This window comes from Apteryx mantelli, chromosome 2, assembly GCF_036417845.1.
Source record: "Apteryx mantelli isolate bAptMan1 chromosome 2, bAptMan1.hap1, whole genome shotgun sequence".
Classification (NCBI taxonomy): Eukaryota; Metazoa; Chordata; class Aves; order Apterygiformes; family Apterygidae; genus Apteryx; species Apteryx mantelli.
In genome coordinates, this window is record NC_089979.1 from 40,384,012 (window position 1) to 40,402,707 (window position 18,696).

General features: G+C 39.2%; 1 protein-coding gene across 1 annotated transcript in view; it reads right to left on the reverse strand.

Annotated features, from left to right (window-relative positions):
* Window positions 1-18,696, reverse strand: part of CPA6 (carboxypeptidase A6) — an 82,573-nt gene that overhangs the window by 43,614 nt on the left and 20,263 nt on the right. Inside the window, exon 2 of the mRNA XM_013942799.2 lies at window positions 3,005-3,080. Within this exon, the coding sequence (XP_013798253.2) occupies window positions 3,005-3,080 (76 nt within the window). The remainder of the gene's footprint in view (window positions 1-3,004; window positions 3,081-18,696) is intronic.

Consider the following 18,696-nt stretch of genomic DNA (forward strand, 5'->3'; position numbering starts at 1 on the left):
GACAACAGCACCAGACCATATCATAATCCAGGTTTAGTTGCCACCTTTAAACAGATTTAAAGAAAGCATTAAGATTCTTGCAGTTAATCCCCAAATACTTTATCTGAAAAAAGCAAATTTGTTGCTATTTGATGGTTATTTGGATGCAATTTACCACCTAAACCAAAATGCATTCAAAGGAGATCTCTTCTGGTTCTCTGCCTCTAAAATGTAAAAATCCAAAAGCCAGTACTTACAGCAATCTGTGTATTACTACTATAACCCCTATTCATACCTCTGTTGTTTGTCAGGCAACCTGTGTTAAGATAGTAACAGGATTATATCAATACCTTGTTCGTATCTATTTCACATTGTAATTTTTGTTTGCAAACTATCTTATATTTTCTCCTGAGCAATTATCAGCATAGTGCTTAAAGATTCATGTTTAAAAAATGGAACCTCAGTCCACTGTGGAAACCTGCATGTGTGGGGGAGGCAGGGGATAGGGGAGAGCATCACAGGGACATAAAAAGTTGCATGGTTCTTCTGAGGGACTGATGACTTGTGGCCACTACTGACTTCTGCTGATATTGTGAGTGCCTGGCACTTCTAAAAAGTGATCCTTCATGAGTGGAAAACTTTGGGCCTTTTTTCTGGAAAAGACAATGAGGAATTAAAGTTAAATGGATTCATGACTTGGGATGTTTCTCTTTCTCTCTGACCCCATGTAGATGGGCAATGAAGCAACTGCAGATGAAACAGTCCTGAGATCTGAAAAGCAGCCAAACTCACCCTGTTTTCATGAAACTGAGTGTCGATACTTTTCTTTTTTTTTAGTCTTCCCTTCAACCTCCTCAGCTCATTACTTCATCAAAATCATTCACTTTCCAATTATCTAGCCAGATTCCAATGCACTTTGCCAAAATTTTATTATCCTGTACTCAGAGTTAGAGCATGCAGTTATTTATTCAAATTTCTACTGCTCCCACTTTGGTGGAAGTGGGTGAAGGAATCTCATTCTGGGAGCCTAAGGGAGCTTTGTAATGAGAAACAGTTTCAGGAAGGTGAGTAACCCTTTTGCTTTGCAGGGTTTGCAATATGAGGAGAAGGGAAAAAACACATGTGCTCACTCTTTATGTTTCAGCATCCAAGGGGAAGAAATTAATGCAAAAACCAGCTTCCATGTGTATTTCTTGGATTTATGGTTAGATTTTTTTCCTAATTGTGAGTAAAATGATTATTCTTTTTTGGGTATTATTTTAACTTTCACAGTTGTGAGTCCGGCCCAAAGTCTCACTGAGATATTAATAAGCACTGCAGAAACAAATGTACAACAGTATTCTTTAAGAGACTTGGGCATTACAATGAAAAGCACTATAATACATAGTGTTCAGACACAGCATCTGTTGAACATTGAGATTCCTCATGCAATATATGCAGAGGCTGGATGTCTTAAGAAAGGGATTCACAAAAGCTAGCGTGCTGAGTGGGGAACTATCTAAACACATCAGTAAGAAATGGAGAGGCCATTGAGATAGCCCCAGCCTTCCTACTTAAAGCTAGTAAGGCATCTATGTCTTGACTGCTGGCATATTCTCATCAGTAAGCAATCTTGAGGCGAGGCACCTAAGGTAGTGCTGTCTAGTTCTTAAAAAATGATAGCAAGAAAATTTCATCATAACCAAAAGATGGAATGCTTTTTGTGAAAGTGTAAGAGCTCTTCTAATATCTCCACTTTGTTTGATTTGGTATGTGGACTCAGATCTGATCTGCTTACACCCCAGATGTTAACAATTGAAATACCTTCATTTTTTCTCTCTGTCTCAGTGAAAACACGATCATTTACATGAGGTTTCAACAAGAGAGACTGAAAGATTCATCCCAGACTACACAATAACTTGATGGAAGTTGAAGGCAGAGAGAAGTACAGAAGTTTTGTGCACGCTCCCAACATTTTCGTACCACTGGCATTCTGCTGTAACATAAAACTGTGAGTTCCAGGACTGCCAAAGCTACCAGGTGTCCCTTTGTCTATGCCCAGACAGCTTTTGTCAGCTGGACACAAGGGTCCACTGTGCCATATGACTTTAGCTTGTTTTGCCTGTGCTGCTTTACCTTCTTTACCTTCATAGGTAAAGTTTTGCTACAGGGAAAAATCGATTGTCTTCCACCAGGCTCAAGCAGAGCATGAGCTAACACAGGTGAACAAGCAGAATTTGGGACTCAAGTTCAACTTGAAGAACAAACTCAACATAGTTCCCAGATTTTTACTTTTCTGGTTCTGCTTTGATCAGGTTATATTTTGGAGACTATTAATGAGGTTTGTCTTTCCCATAATGCCTGAAGTTGGCGGAAGTGCATGGTACGTTCCTTTCCATGCTGCCACAGGGGCCTGGGTTACAAGTACTCTCTGTTCCCATCTGTGATAATAGGCCACACTGCCATGAAAGAGCCCCTGCGCCTTCCTTAGCTGTGCACTGCAGAGTGCTCTTGTGCTGCACTACTGCACCAGGTAGGATCAGGAGAAATTCCTGCTCTGTTGCTTTTTATTTATAGCTGCAGGAAAAGGCCAGGGAATTAAGTTTCAGAGTGTGCTAGTGAGTCTCATAGCTGCCTCTAGAAAGTTATTCTGTCCAGAGAGAGTCTCAAATGGAGGCCTCTTGGTTCTTCCTCTTCCTGCCTATGTTCACATCTTGAATTAACTCAGGATTTTAAATAAACCCATCAGCTGGATAATGCAGCATGCAACTAGGTATGCTAGCAAGAAATGGAAGAGCAAAAAAAAAGCAAATCTGCAAGTGTGGCACCTATATTACTTTCAGGCAATAACTGTTTCCTCTTAAAATTGCCAGGCATGATGAATCCAATTTCTCTGCTATGTTATTGGGAAATTAAGAATTTAATGGGCAAAGGCTGTTTTCCAGAGCATAAAATAGCTTGAAGTAAAACGAAAAATGAAAGGCGTGTCAGTTAACCCACTTCAGTCTTCAGCAAAGGACAGAAGAAGAAAAAAAATCAGACTCACCTTAAGTCTGTTAAATACAGCCTTCAGGATCTGCGTTTCCCTCTCACTGTCAGGAACAATCCGTATGACTTTATCACTGCCAATAACAGACATTGAATTGACATTTTAAGGATCTTTGCAGCAACACAGTGCAACAATAAATAGGTTCAGATATCTACTGTAATTGTGCACTTTCTCAACAACAGCAGAATGTCAGGTGAACTGGAGATCTGCTTCCAAATTTGCTCTCCCAAATTGTGGGCTTCCATAGAACTGATTCGATTTCACTCTTTAAAGGTAAAGGTTTTAGCTTCTCCCACCTCCCCACCCTGATTTCTAAGTAAATCCTTTTACTAGTTACTTCCAACTTAAACCATTCAGGCTGACATCATCCATACTGAAATTCTGCCTCAGATCCCCCCCCCCCCAATTTTTTTTTGCAGAAAGAGATCATCTGTTTCTGAGAATAAATTAGGTAAAATAAATTGTTTTTGTCTTCTTAAAAACTGTAATAGACTGAAGAGTCTAGTGCTCTAATGCTTTAAAGAGAGGACTTGAACTTTAAAAGAAAGGTGGCCTTCATATCCCGGGCATATCTTTTGCTTTATCCATCAGAGCTTGCACAAATTTTGCCAAGTAATCAGCTGTTCATATATGCTCAGAAGATTCTAGATTATAGCAGTTCATTTTCTGAACTTTCTTTAGCAGATCTCAATGAACACAAATTTCTGAACAGGAAACAAGAGGCTGAATAGCTGTACGTTCAGTGACCACCATCCATCTCATACACTATGTGAAGCTGGGGACCACAGAAAATACATGGTGTGATCATGTAACTAAAACATCATCATGATCCATACACAAGAGGGCTGAATTAAATTTGCATGGCTAATGTTAATTCTGGCAGTTTCCTACCTTTTGAGTTTTTGACTTGGCACTCTTAATAATCAGTATGTCTCCTCTTCCAAAAGCCTTTGGAGGTCATATGCACCATTATTTTTACAGTTCTGTCCCAGAGAAGAACCCCCTTTTTCAAAACTTCTGTACCTCCAGTCTCCTCAATATTTGGGAATTGTATGCAGTAGAGTTTCCTTTGACATTGAGAGGAAGATTGTCCCTAAAATATACTGTGAACTTGCCTCCCTTCCCAAAGTTTCTGAGCCTGCTTAGAAGCTATTTGGCTGATAGAAGCAGGCACTGGTGAGTGCCCCCTTGCTGCCTCACTGTCCAAGGACGGCTCCCAAGCTGCTGCTGTTTTTGGCAAACAGGCACCAGCTCTGGCCTTTGGGGTACTGCCACTACAGCTCTAGAAAGACTCATCTCTGTTACATGAATCCTTAACGCATATACAGGTAAATATTCAATACTTACATTGTCAGTAAGTGGTTCAGAAGAATGCACTGGTTCTTGGGTTCGGCAAGACTGATAAAGAGTGAATTGTGACATGGCTTATACTCTGGCTCTTTTTGGAAGCCCTCTTCCCCTTCTCCCACTCTTCTTTTGTCTGTCTTTTCTTTCCATTTACCAGCTGTCCCTTCTGGTTAGCCTCTGATCCTTCTTTCTGCCTGAGCTCTTCAGTTTTGGTTCTTGCCCTGGCTGAGCTTTTCCTGCACCGGAGTCCCACACCCTGATACTCTTAAGTCATGCAAAGGCTTTACAGACTTTACAAATTTTTGTCCAGTTAAACCAGAAATGTGGCCGCAATAATATTGATGTACTCAGAGAAGTGCATCTCAGTCAATTTTGATTGTCTTCTGTCAACGTTAATTGACAAACGGTTTATGCTTAAAAAGGAAGATTTCTGAAAGCACGTCTGTTATAATTTGGCTGCTATAAAAATGGATGGGAAATTACTATGTTTCTGAGGCAAATTTAACCTCCTGTACAGGAACTTACACATATGCCCCCTTGGAGGAAAATAGATGCTTTTAATTTATCATACATACAACAAGAAAATTCTTTCCTGTCACTGATTTCTTTCAGAGTATTAAACTGCTATTAACAAGGAAATTGGAAAAAAGAGGTAATGATTGCCCAGGACATGTTAAGGTAAAGTAACTAACAAAGATTCACTGGAAGTTTCTGAAAGGACTGGGACAATGAACATATAAAGAACAGCTTTTTATGAAGCTAAGCGTGTGTTCAACAGTTGTAATAAGAATTTAGAAGGATCTGATATCACTTAGGTATGGTCTTGAATTAATACATGTCACTCTAAGCTGTCCTGGATTAGCTCAGCAACTCTGTCCTTTCCCATGTGATGAAAGATCTGCCTCAAAGAGCAAAATATTGGTGCTATGATAGATTGATCACTTGACACATAGTTGGAAAATGCCTCAAGCTCCTTGAGAGTGCCAAGAAAGTCGTCTAGCATACCTGGTACTGTTAGTATTTTATTAAATGATGGATAAGTCAGTATGACGAGGCAGTTTTGTTTTTTGTGGATGTAAGATGCGGAGAGAGACGCTGACTTCCCAAAAGCTATATGCTAACACCCACCTTTGTAGGCTAGCCAGAGGGTTGATAATCATTTCAGATTCTGCTTTACGCCTGATATCTACCAACCAAAGAACACAGTCCTTATTTTTACAGCTTTCCTAATTATATTTAACACTAAAATGTCAAATAATTACCTTAAATGCTATGCAATACCCCATGAATTTAGGGCAGAGAGTCAATAGTCTAGCCAATATTTAATAGTCAACAAAAAAATCTACCAGGTCAAGACTGATGTGATCAATAAATGGCAGCTGTACCCCTAATGTGCAGAACCAGTCCCTGGGGGCCTGCGCTTACTCACATCTAGCTGTGAAGCAAGTGACCAGGTATACATTTTGGGAAGGCTGGTTCATACTGGCTTCCAGTTAGTGGGTGCCTGAAAACTTGATAATGGAAGTGAAGGCTAAACTAGGAGGGAGAAAGGATGCTATTCCATTTGGTGTGGCTCTCCCCCCTTTTCTTCCTGGTGAATACATCCTGAGTTTTCCCAGCAAGCACAGATTGAAATGGATGAGTCTTTTCTGTTCCCTTGCTGCCTGGGAGAAAGCTCAGATCAGCATAGCAAAATGGGATACCGTAGATCTGTGCATGTTGTTATAATTTGGGAATTCCATAAGCAGCAGAGGTGCTGGAATTGCCTGCAGACCTATGTCAGCACTCCGCTGATTTATGCATGCAAGGCTATTTTTTTTAGCCATAATGTCACTAATCTTTTTCTGATGTCTATTTTTTTTATTCTAAACAAACAACAAGACTGGGTATGTTTTGCAGAAATTAATCTGGGACTTCACATCAACCAGGACAAACTTTCAATTTATCACTAGCAACTAGACAAATCATATTTAAACCTATGATTTAGTGGAATGGTTTGAACTATGTTTAAACACAATTGAAAGCATTTGCAAACAGCAAGACACAAGCTTTACTAACCTAACTGACCAGATGAGACTAGTGAGCACAGAGTAGAAGCCAGACCTTTATTCCACAGGGACAGCCCTGTGTCTGAGCAAAATGAGTGATCAGCTGCTGACTAACGCAATGACTTTTTTTTTCTTTATTGCCCTCTTATATTTTTAACAAGAGCATCAAGAATGACACAGCTGCTTTTGAAACACACAGAATGTGCTACACAGGTCTGGGGAGGATGATATTCTCTGCCACCACTGGGGACTAAAAACTATTGGTTTACTTCTTTGGCTCTTTTCATTTACTTTTTTCATTTACTTCATAGTTTTACTCATTTATGAACAAACCAGACGGATTCAATGAAACCATTCTGCAGCATATATACAACTTCTCTTCTGATGGAATTAATTCCCTCTCATGAAACTTTCCCATTGAAGTCACATGGCATGAATTTTATTTATTTAAATTCCTCACTTCTTTGAGGAAAATCCTTCTTATTGTTTTATTTTCCTGCCTAATGTGAACCTTCATCAGCTCTCTCCTCGCCCATGGAATTCAATAAAAGTATGTTTACAAAAGCTTTACAAGCATTTTAAACACAGTTTGAGGAACAGACATTATAAATCCAATATCTATGGAAAAAATCTAAAAGAAAATAAATCTCCACTTACAAGCATCTATTCCTAATGGTAGAGGAGGCATTATTGTTCTTGAGAATAAGTAGCCGGAGCTGCCACAATTAACTGTTTCATTAAGGCTCAGGAAGTAGTTACACACATGAAAGATATATCTGAAAAAAGCCATAACACAAAAGCCTCCTTGTCACCTACCAGTACACCATCAGACATCACGTATGATGAAAGATTAATTGTTTCATTCCCTTTTCTCTGCTCAACTCTTCTACTAGTCAAAATGTTAAGAAATGTCCCAACTTTAATTTTCTATTTCTGTTATTGGGATAGAGAGTTCCAACCATGGATTCAATACTATTCAAATAACTACTTATTAAAAAAGATCGGGCTGCTTCCTCAGACCTGATAGGGACTTCTAGAAGGGGAACTTCCTGAACCCTTCTGGACAGTTTTTGGAATTGGAGCACTGATCCAAATGAAGAAGAGAGAGCCATAGGTATTTTCTAGATAGAATTATATATAGTTTTTGCTTATTACTGGAATTTTTTATTAAGGCAAAAAACATATTATTCTTGGAATAAGGAAGAGCTAGCTCATCTATAATTTTGAATGAAAATGATTTTCTTGAGTAATGTAGAGAGAAATGCTGAGGAAGCAAAATGTATTATTCCATGATATTTATCAATATTGCAGAGTTTCTCTGCAAACTGAATGTATATGCAACTTGCCTGCTAATTCCCAGCCATGGTGCATCTGAGTTTGATAGATATTTTTTAGGTGCAAAAAGGGTTTCTTGTTTTATTTATGTAGGAAACTCTAGGGACTAAACCAAAGCTATATTACTGAGAATTCGTCCTTGAAACAGCTTCGTTCCAGAGACAGGTGGTCTGGAAAGGTGAATGTTTCCAGAAATTCAGATTTTGTTACACTGTTCCAACTAAAGAAGGATGTTTTTTCAAGCAAAGTAGGCCTCTAATGACTCCTGAACACTGCATATACTGCCTTGTAGCTCAAACCCTGAGAGAGAAAGTGGAAGCCAGCTGCTTCAGTGCATATCTCCATCTCAGGAAAAAAAAGCAAAAGTGTACAGTAATAGGTACCACCTTGCATCTCCAAACACTGTCTATCTAGTCTTATGTAAACAGAAGAGAGAAAGAAGGGCGTTACTCAGGGCAGAGAATAAAATAAAAAGTAACAAGACAAATACAAACCTAAGAAACAGAAGAACAAACCAAAGTAGGAGAGCAGACTACAAGGAGATATGGTACTAACTGTACAGGATTAAGATACAAGAAAACTTGAGAGGTGCCTAGTTTGATCCAAGGAGGAGGCTGCAGTAGTCTCCTTAAATTAAACACTGTGATTACTTATTTCTATTCACTTCTTAAGACCCATATTATAAGAACACATTTGCACGAAATATCTGATGACTGTCTAGCCTGGCTGTAATTCTTCCAATGATGTATTATATCAAGCACAGTTGCTTTTAAAGAAAGCACCATCATCAGTCAAGTATGAGAGGTTACTGAAAGAAGTGTCTGCCATAACCCTTGCCCCTTCTTTCTTCCTATGTCTCCTACATTTCTCTGGTTCTGTGGAGAAATGTTCTGGCTCTGCGCTTCGTTAGGACACGATGGGTAGGTGCTGATGCTCTCCCGCCTGGCATGAGCCCCACATGGTGATGCAGGGATGCTCGATCTGTCTGTCTGAGTGCTCCCCTACCTGAAAGGGAAAGCTTCCCCGCCCCCGGCCACCTGCCTCTTCGTCCTGACCACAGAAGCACATTTGACTTGCGTGATGTGGTTGGAGCAACAAGTGTGGTTTATTGCTCTGCTTAGGCTGTGGTGATCACGTACAGGGCTGCCCAGCAGGTCCCTCCGGGCAGACCTGGTTACAGCAGCTGCATCCCTTATTATCCCTTGTCCCATTTCTCGACCCTCCCTTTCACCATACTTGTACCTCACTTTCTTTGCTCATCTCCTCTCAGATAAACAACCCAGCCCTAATTACTTTTTCCTCATTGGTCCCAGCTTTGCTACATCCATACCCAAATATGGTATTTCTAGGTAATCTCAGCCTTATATGGTATTACTGATAATGGTTACCTAGGTACTGTTGGCCTCAAACAATCCCCAATACTCCCCTCCAGTTACCTGTAAAGTTCAACCATTTCTCACATAACTTCCCTTTAAACAGCTGCAAGATCCAGCAGATCTTCACAGTGCTATCTATAATTTTTGTCACCTTCTCATATTGTTATCTGTCACATCCAGCAATTTCTCATGTCATGGCCTGTAGTTTATCCACATCCTTAGCTTATCCTCAGGCCAGGGCTTAGCCTAGTCATTTGCCTGAAGCCCTGACGCTCCTCCATGCTAAAAGTCCACACAGACACCCATATGGCTTTCTAAACCTTAAATTGCTTCAGGTCATTCTAAACTCCATATATGTGCTCAAACAACAGCAGCAACAATTTTCAGATTAAGTATCATGGGACTCCGTTCAAGAGATTTGCTCTTGACCTCAGCAAAATCAAAGAAAGAACACCAAGTCTGAAAGAAAGTTGTTACAGAATTTGGATGTCCGGAGCACATGCCCAAAGGGAAGAATGGGCCAGTGACTGGAGGACTGCATTAGACTTTTTGAGATCCAGCTTCCTTTATGACCTTGAGCAAATCACAGCCTGTCTACAAGTGAGGTTAAGCGCAGGCTTGACAGGAGGTTTCTTATACTGAGCTCCATATGCTTTACATCCGCATTGCTGGCTGTTGTTCAGGTGTAAAAAATATGCTCTGTGTATTTGGTGAGAGATATCTGCTGGTGGATTGATTGTTTGGCTCCCTCCTTGCCTCATCAATTGCAATGTCATGAGCAAGAGCTAAAGTCTGGGCTCTGTCCCTGTGCGTGTACTTGAAGCATGGGTATTTGCAAAACCATAGAGGTCAGCCTCACCGTATCTGGGTCTATACTTGCTTGTAAAGCATGTGGATGATGGGAAAGTTTAGGCACAGAGCAGTGCTTAACTGATAGTGTAAATATGGCTCAGCTCCGCACCCCTATATATAGGGTTGACAGTAGTTTTTAACCTTGTTTGGGTATTGAGACAATAAATATATTCATGACTTCTAGACTTCCAGATGGCTATGGTAATGGGAGCAATGAAAGGACCGCAGATGGAAGGCAGTAAATACACATTTTACAGAAGTTAAGGAACAAAATTCTACAACTCTTTTAAAGTCTTGAAACATTGTACATTTACCCAATAGACTTCACTGGTGCCACAAGCCGTGTAAGAGCTCATTAGTAAGCCTAGAAAGATATCAAACATCCAATGGTCCATAGGTCTTATATGCCAAGCAGATCTGAGTTTCCTCTGTTTGATCTTAATAGAGAGAAAGATACATTCACACAGGTACAGTGCCAGGATATGGGCTCGTTTTCTACCAATCCTATTTTTTATTATATGCCTGCAAAGAGACAGAAGAGCACTTTATTTGTTCTAATGGTTGTATTTTTCTCCAGAGTTATCAAAAACTGTACTGCCATGAAACTGGGCAGAGGTATCAGTTGCTCAGCAACGTCTTACAGTGCCTCAAAAAGAAGGTAAATGTCATTGCTCCTGTTTCACTCATGGTGGGGAAATAAAGGTCAGCATTTCTGGCTGGTCACCTGAAAACGATATCCTTTCCTGGAAATTTAAACCTCAGTGTTCCCTGACAACTTTGTTTCTATTAAAACCAAAGTACCATTGCTCAATGTGGACATAGCTTTGGCTTTTCTAGTAAATCGGTTTGAGACCGAAAACATCAAAACAAGTCTACTGAAAGAAATAAGTAATATTAAGCTATAATTTATTTCTATCAACAAATTTAATAATGATGCTTAACCTATTTGGTGCTATTCCTTTGCATGTAAGGACTTTATACTTTTTTCCAGTATCTTATAAAAGCTTTTTTCAAATCATCTAAAATTTTTCATATCTTGAGGTTTCTCCATACACATGAATCTCCTGATAACATAGATTTGCTAAAGGCTTGTCTGACTTACGTTGTTGAATGATCACATGTTCATAGGGCTCTGTGTCCCTGTGTATACAAAGAGATGACAGGGTGTGCAGAGTATCTTTACTTTTCAAAGTGTAGCGGAAAACTGGCAAGTGCTGTACTTCTTTCCTATTATGCTTTTCTATCTGCAGACAATTGCAGAATAAGGAACAGCAAAGACTCCAAGCAAGAGATGGCCACGCTGTCTTGCTTTGGAGACAGCTATGAGACTTTGAACTGTGTTCAGAGGCAGGAAACAATCACCATTTTTGGTTGTCCAGGCAAACTGCAGACCTGGAAAATATGAAGTACTGTCTTTTCCATGAAAGCAGGCTTAGACAGTCTTTAAAGAAAATTTCAAATACTGTTTGTTTCATGATAAAATTGCAAGACTTGTCCCCACTGCATACTAAAACCTAGTATTTTACCATGTAAAATCTGGTAAAATTCATTTACCATATGTTACTTTAAGAAGTGTTTAAATTAAAATTCTCTTAACCTGTAGGTAAGTAGAAGAGCTATTTTGTTCTGATACTAATAATAGTTTACCAGACACAAATGTAAGGTCTCAAACCTTCCTTTAGAATGTTTGCAGTTCATAAAAAATCCTTATTTACAGAGCACAGACTATGTGGACTTCACCTTTTATGAAGTAAGGCTTTGCATGACCTGACAGTAAAAGAAGGGAACCTTTTAGCTGAAGATTACACATTTCAAACTAAGTGACTGAATGAGACATATAACTTATCTGCCCTGCTCACTTTCCCAAGACCCAGACAATACTTCAATTTTTGAAAAAAAGAGTGGACGAGGCTGTTATTTTTATTTCCATGAGTCATGCCCTTAACTTATAACTGTAATTACTTTTCTCTCAGATTTTTTAAAACAGAACTTCTACGGGAGGCCAATAAAATTCTTATTGATACATCAATCTGCAATGTCTCTGCAACTTTTATACTGCAATCCCAAGCTATTATTACAATATTTTATCATGACCAGGTTCAAATACACAGAAAAATGAGAAGCAGAAAAAAGACAGAACTCATTTGAAATGCCTAATCTATTGGTGCAAATTATGCTGATATCTATTCCCAGTAAAATACCTGTTCAAAGAATAAATACTGCTGAGAAAACTCAAGTGTCTCTAAGCAAACTATATTGTCACTTGAAGAATATTTGTCTAGCAACAAAAGTTAGCCACATGTTAGATTTAAGTTACTACTGTCTGCATTCATATTCTTCCAGAGCAACTGTCTCCTATGTTTGTTTCCTCCAAAATTACAAGTAATTGGAACTGTCTTCCTTTTCTTACAATAATATATTTCAGTTAGCATAAGAGATCTGAAAGCTGGATATACATTGGAAAGGGAGAGTTGTCCAGGAGGAATTTTTGTTTGCTCCTCTGTCCCCTTCTCAAAAAATGTTTCCCTCAGGAGACAGAAAAATTTCCTGATATGGAGTGGTCTGAGTAAAACACTGAAATGGTTTCACCCATGAAGAATTTCCCCTGACAGAACGATTATCGTCAAACCTCTGAAACTGTTGCTTTCTTGACCAATGAGGGGGGCTCCCTGCAGAGCAAATACTCCCTGGTATACTCCTGAATGGCAAAATAGGAGGCCTAAAAGGTAACAGATCAATATGAAATTGTTGGATTAACTACTTGATATTTTTTGTAAACTATTTTAAGATTAAATGATACCTTTGGAGCTCATAAAACTGTTCCATGGCACTATGGTTATGGATAGCAGAGCTACCTATGGATTTAGACAGCTAATGATCATTAAAGTTAATGGGACTGTAGTGTGTAACTTGTTCTGGTGGCTTTGAAGGTTTCTGCGTACATTCTCAGAGAGGGATAATACCAGGCTCAGAACGTGAGCACATGGAAGAAATAATGGCACAAGTCTGCCTACTGCATCTCAGGCTTTCATTTTATGATTTCAATTCCACTAGGAACAGTTTTAACATAGATGTATTCCCCTGTAGGCTTACAGCACAAACTGCAGCAGTGCCGAGCACCTTGAGGTGAGATGGAGAGCTGCAAAGCTCAGTAAGGGCAACACTAGGGGAAATACACTGAGGACTCAAACAGCAGGAACAGGCAGAAAAATTCCCAATAAAGTTTCCTTCATTTAGAATTTGCAAATTTATAAAAATTTATACCTTGGATTCTCAGCAACCACAAAGAAAAATGTGATGCCATACACTACTCCTAAAATGCTTTTGGGGAATCTGGCCTTATTACAGATGACAGGGACCCAATCAGGGGGTAAATTATTTGTAAACAAATTTCAAAATTTGGGGGGAATTTGTTCTGGGTCAAAATAAACCAAACTTTGAAAAAATTGACTCCTCTACAAAAATGAATTTTTCTTTCTATACAGCTTAGAGAGAAAGCATCAACATTTTTAATAACACAAATAACACAGATAAGATTCACTTGAGGCTAGATCTGTAAAGACTTATGCATATACTGGCTTCCTACTTTGAAAAACAATGGAATTACTTTATTAACAAAATTTAAAATAAGCCTTAAGTATAAGCCTTAACTATAAGAAAAAAGAGCAGAATACAGTCTATTCTTGTACTGGATTTTCAGTATTTAAAATCCCACCTTGCTAAAATCCAACTCCTTCCTAGTCAGGGATTAGGCAATTTTTCCACTTCTCCAGCTATAGAGTCCTTCAAGAACTACTGTATTAATGACAATTCTGTCTCTTTGTATCCAAATATTAAAGCTGCAAAGACCCACATCATACCAAAACAGTCAGGGCATTTTGAACTCCATAGATGACTGTCCCTCACCTCATCAGCTCCAAAAGGACCTGCTAAGCGATTTCCCCACTTTTTTTTCAGTGCTGGTAGAAGAGAAGGCAGCTTCAGGCTGGCTGCATGCTGCCCCACAGAGCCAGCACCGCAAGACTGCCCACAGATCCTCTTGTAGCCTTTTGGCCTCCTGTCGCACTGTACATCTCCTAGACAGAGCGGCAACCAGAGACTAACATAACATTTTGCCCTCTTCTCATTTTATTAATAGGTGCTACAGTTCATAGATTCTGTGCTCATTTAAATAGCAGGATAAGACTAGCCTCCTGGGTCACTGGAGCCAGCCCTTCGCTGTCATGGGCAACCCTATCAGTCTGATCAAACGCTACTGTAGAAGTAGACAGTGTTCTTCTGATTCTCCTATGGGGAAGGTTTTTGAGAGCCTCTCTCTTTTATTGGTTAGAAGCCTTCTAAGTTAAAATAGCCAGCTTATACTATTTAGTTTCTGTACTCATGCTGTTCTTCAGATTAAATATACATTTTTTCCTCTGTGGTATTTGCATCTTCTCATACATTTAAAGACAGCAAACATTTGTCTTCTCCAACTTTGTTTTGCTGGCCTAACCACATCAACCTCTTCTAGTCATAGGTCTTACAGGTCTCAGGATATCTTAGTAATTTTTCTTTGTACCTGTTCCTGTTTTTCTGCTTTTGAACATGGACCAAAATTGCTGTGCAAACTTTGTTATTTCCACTGAAAAGTCTCCCCTCCTACAAACTCAATTTTATGGTCCTATTACACTGGGGTTCACAGATATGCTAAGACTGAATGCTACATAATATTTTTTCCTCCTTGCATCCAAGCAAAGAATTTGCAGTTATAGGAGAAATTCTTATTAATTCCTAAATGCATGACCTTGAAATTTGAACTGCTGAATTTCATCCTAGCTCTTTTTATTCAGTCACTATGTCCGTCCAGTTTTTCTAATACATATCTAGAACCTTCCTTGAATAAATAACTAGAGAAAATAATCTGGAGATAAAGAAAACCTCTTTTTGCATTTTCACTTTTGTCTTCGAGGATAATGATAACTCAAGGCATAGAGCCTGAGGAATAAAAGTGGTAAGCAATTCCTGTTGGTGAATGGGACAAAACCTGGAGTGTTTGGTTATTTCTGATTGCCAGTCTCTTGAGATCAATTGAAGACCTTGATCCTGTAGGCTCTCATGAATGTATAAAGGCTTTCAGAGTTAGGAGAAGGAAGTCTATACTCCTCACAGTACTTTGCACAGAAACACAAATAACTGGAAAGTGTGTGAGTTTGTAAGTGTATAAAAAAAGAGATCAGAGGAGTTGTATCTCATACATATTTTAAAATGTAAATGTCAAGATGGTGAGTTTAGTTTTAATTTATGTCTTATCATTAGTGTTTTCCATGTATTTATTTATTCATCTATGCAAGTTACAGCACAATGGATGAAAATATTTATGGAGTGAAACAAAATGTTATGGAATGAAATACTGTTGCACTGAGATGTCTGTAGCACGCTAAGTTCCCCCAAACTGTTCTGTCATGCCTTATTAACCACTTTGCTTCCACAGAGTGACTTTGTATTTTAATTCACTGAAAGCACACATTTAATCTCACTGTACAAATAAAGGAAAAACAGGACTTTCATCTCCACTGGTGCTTTCACTGGCGTAATACCAGCCTACTGATTTCAAGGGAGTTACCTCTTCATTCTTACTAAGTTAACCAAAAAAAAAGCAGCAGGCTTTCTTTCCAGGACAGGACAATCAGTTATTCCTGTTTCAGATAAGGGTAATAGGGACTTGGATGCTGAATTGTTCATTAACTTGGTATGCTGTTTTGAAGAAGAAACAGTATATCTTGCAAGCACTAAGGCCATGAACAACTATAGATAGTGTTAACTGTTAAATCCTAAAACAGAAGATGACTGAGAGTCTCAAGTGGAGGCCTATTATTTTCCCTGACAGGGGAGCGACCGTGGTGGTTGGGACAAGGTGACGATGTTGACCTGAGATAGCAAAACTTTGTGCCCAAGTAGATTGTCTTGGACATGGTGGAAGAGGAGAGCTCCTTAGCAAAGGCACACCTAGACCTATGAGAAATAATGTTTGCAAGTTTGTCCCCTGTCTGTGGGGCAGAATATTTTTTTTATCAACTGAAAACGACACTACAGGAAAGGAACTGATTATTTGTACATAACGCAAAACTGTAAGTTGGATTCTTTGAATTCAAAATGCTGGACAGCTGGACTCCGTGATCTTTGGTACACAGTGTTATTTTTGCTCTCTACTAACCATTTGGAATAAAGAAACTGAAGTGACAAATGTAGCATTAAGTTGAGTTGTGCAGCTGGGGGAGGCTGAGCAAGCCCAGGGCTGGCAGGGGCAGGGAGCAGAGCAGCTCTGGAGCAGAGGCCGGGTTACAGGGTGGCTTGGGGAGCCACCACATCTGCCAACGGTGGCGGCCACACGAGCCAGCCTGGTGCAGACGTTGCCCCTGGGGGTAGAAGCAAATGCTCCTGACTTCAGCTGCCTGCAAAAGCTACCACCATGCTAGGAGTATTTCCCAGGTTAGTGCATGACCTGGTTATATCTCAGCTTCTGGCGGAAACTGGCTGAAAGGATTTTCATGGACAGATTCTACCATGCACCATCACGATGACCAGAACTGGTGTTTGTGCCAGCCAATTACTTGTTAAGCTGGGGTGCCATACATTTTGTTGTTCATTCAGCTGCATCCACCCTGTTTGGTTTTTCAGTGTCACAACTGAAAGCTATAAAAAAAAAAATCCAAACATGATAGGCCAGTAACTCAAAGTAGGTGGCAGGACAGAGTTGCAGCTGAGGGGCTTCCCTGCAAGGGAAGGGGAACCAAGTGAGTTCTGCTCCTGCTGTGATTGCAACCATTCCTTGGGCCAGGGCATTTCTTGAAGCAGTATTTAGTATCTTCTTGTGTTAAGCCTTGTGTAGGCACATAAGTCAGTCGTAAGCCCTAAAGACGTTGTAATATACATTGCAGATCTTGCACATAGTTAGCTGTGTCTTGATAAAACAGACACAGGATTCTAAATTTAAACATGTTTACAGTGGTTTGCAAATTTGCAATCTCACTTAACAGCAGGGAACGAATGGGAAGGAAGAGTATAACACAAGTCACACAGATAAACAAGATAGCTATGCATAATTTGATGGGTCTAAATCTTTGAACTTAGTCTTGATATGCATATATATACAATTTGACTCTCCTTTGATCCAGATTTTCTAAAAGTAAATCTTCTCTTCTTTTTTTGCTCATGGCACAAACAAGTCCTGAGTAGCTTAACTGACCTGCTATCCTATCATTAAAAAATGCAACCTACAATGCTGAAAAAATATTGACACACCAAATGCAGAAGACAACTTAAAACACAAAATCAAACTGAAAGTTTGGAGAGGGAAATAAATATTTTGGTGACAATGAAACTACTTATTCTCTGAAGACTGTTCCTGTTAGGCAGCTGCAAGAGCCATTTAGGCAATTACATTTTGCTATTTTCATAAGCAGTTTGAGAAAGTATTTTTCTCCACCTAATTAGTGCTGTGTCAGTTCTCTCCAAAATCACTTCTGACTTAAGGGAGTACTATAGCTACCTGTTACATAATTATGGAGGTTAAAATCTTGGGATTTATTCTGTTGTATGAATAGTTACTTGGGTGGTATGACTTGGAATCCTACAGAAATTTCTGTGCCTCTTAGTTTGCTAATGTCCTGACCTTAAATGATGCCATAATAGGATTTCTCTAAGCAAGAAAGTGTTAGGTCTGGTTGTGGTTAAGATAATGTTCAGCTAAACTGTACCTACCTAGCCTGTTGTAACTTCAATACAATTGAAAATGAGGCCAACCCCTGCAGGGCTTCCCTGAGCTGTATTATAACACTCCCACAATTTCTAGTAGAGTGCTGTGAATAGACAGAATAGGAATAATTTTGTTATACTGTGATAGTATGAAGATATATGGGAGATGATGTTTGCAGGAACCTAATAAAATGTTGCCCCTTTCTATCAGCCTGACTTCACGAACAGACCCGCTGCAAAACTGAACTCTCAGTACCTGAGAAGTATTTGTAAAAAGAATAATATTAGGTAGGTATCTCAATATAGCACCTCTTGAATATTTGTCTTTCGGAATTTAGTAAAATAGTCCTATTTGAAAACACACTGTTGGCTTTCAGTCTTTCTTTTTTCAGTATGTGAATCAGTCTGTGGCATTTGTTTTTACAAGACAGATGTGGATTTTTTATTAGCTAATGGCCACCTTCCTCCCTACTTTGAGCAGTACTTCTGAATGCTTGCATGTTGCATTTGTTCACCGACAACCTCTTTGAGTAGACTCGCCTTATTTTTTTATAAAAAGAAACCATTAGTTATCCCTAATATTGTTAGTTTATGTGATTTGGCACTTTTATTTGTTATGCAGTTGACCTTTTTTGCTAGCTGAATAATATTTGACTGGTATTTTAGTATTGAATTCTTAAGCAAGTGAGTTCAGCTGATGGATAACAACAGTAATGGGATGGATGAATATTGTTCTGCATGTCAGAATCTGCAGTTAGTCAGATGGATCCTGGCCATGTAAGTACTTAAGCATGTGCATAGTTTTACTCACATGAATAATCCTATTGAATGGTCTGATTTTAGTGAGCAAATTAGTTCACCTCTCTGTGCTTTGGTTACCTCATTCCAAATTGGGGAAAATAATACTCAGCTCTTTGCGAGCTGTTTTGAGATGCATAACTGAAAAGCATTTTACAAGAGCTATGTGCAACCATTTTTAGGGCTTCTCCTGAAAAAG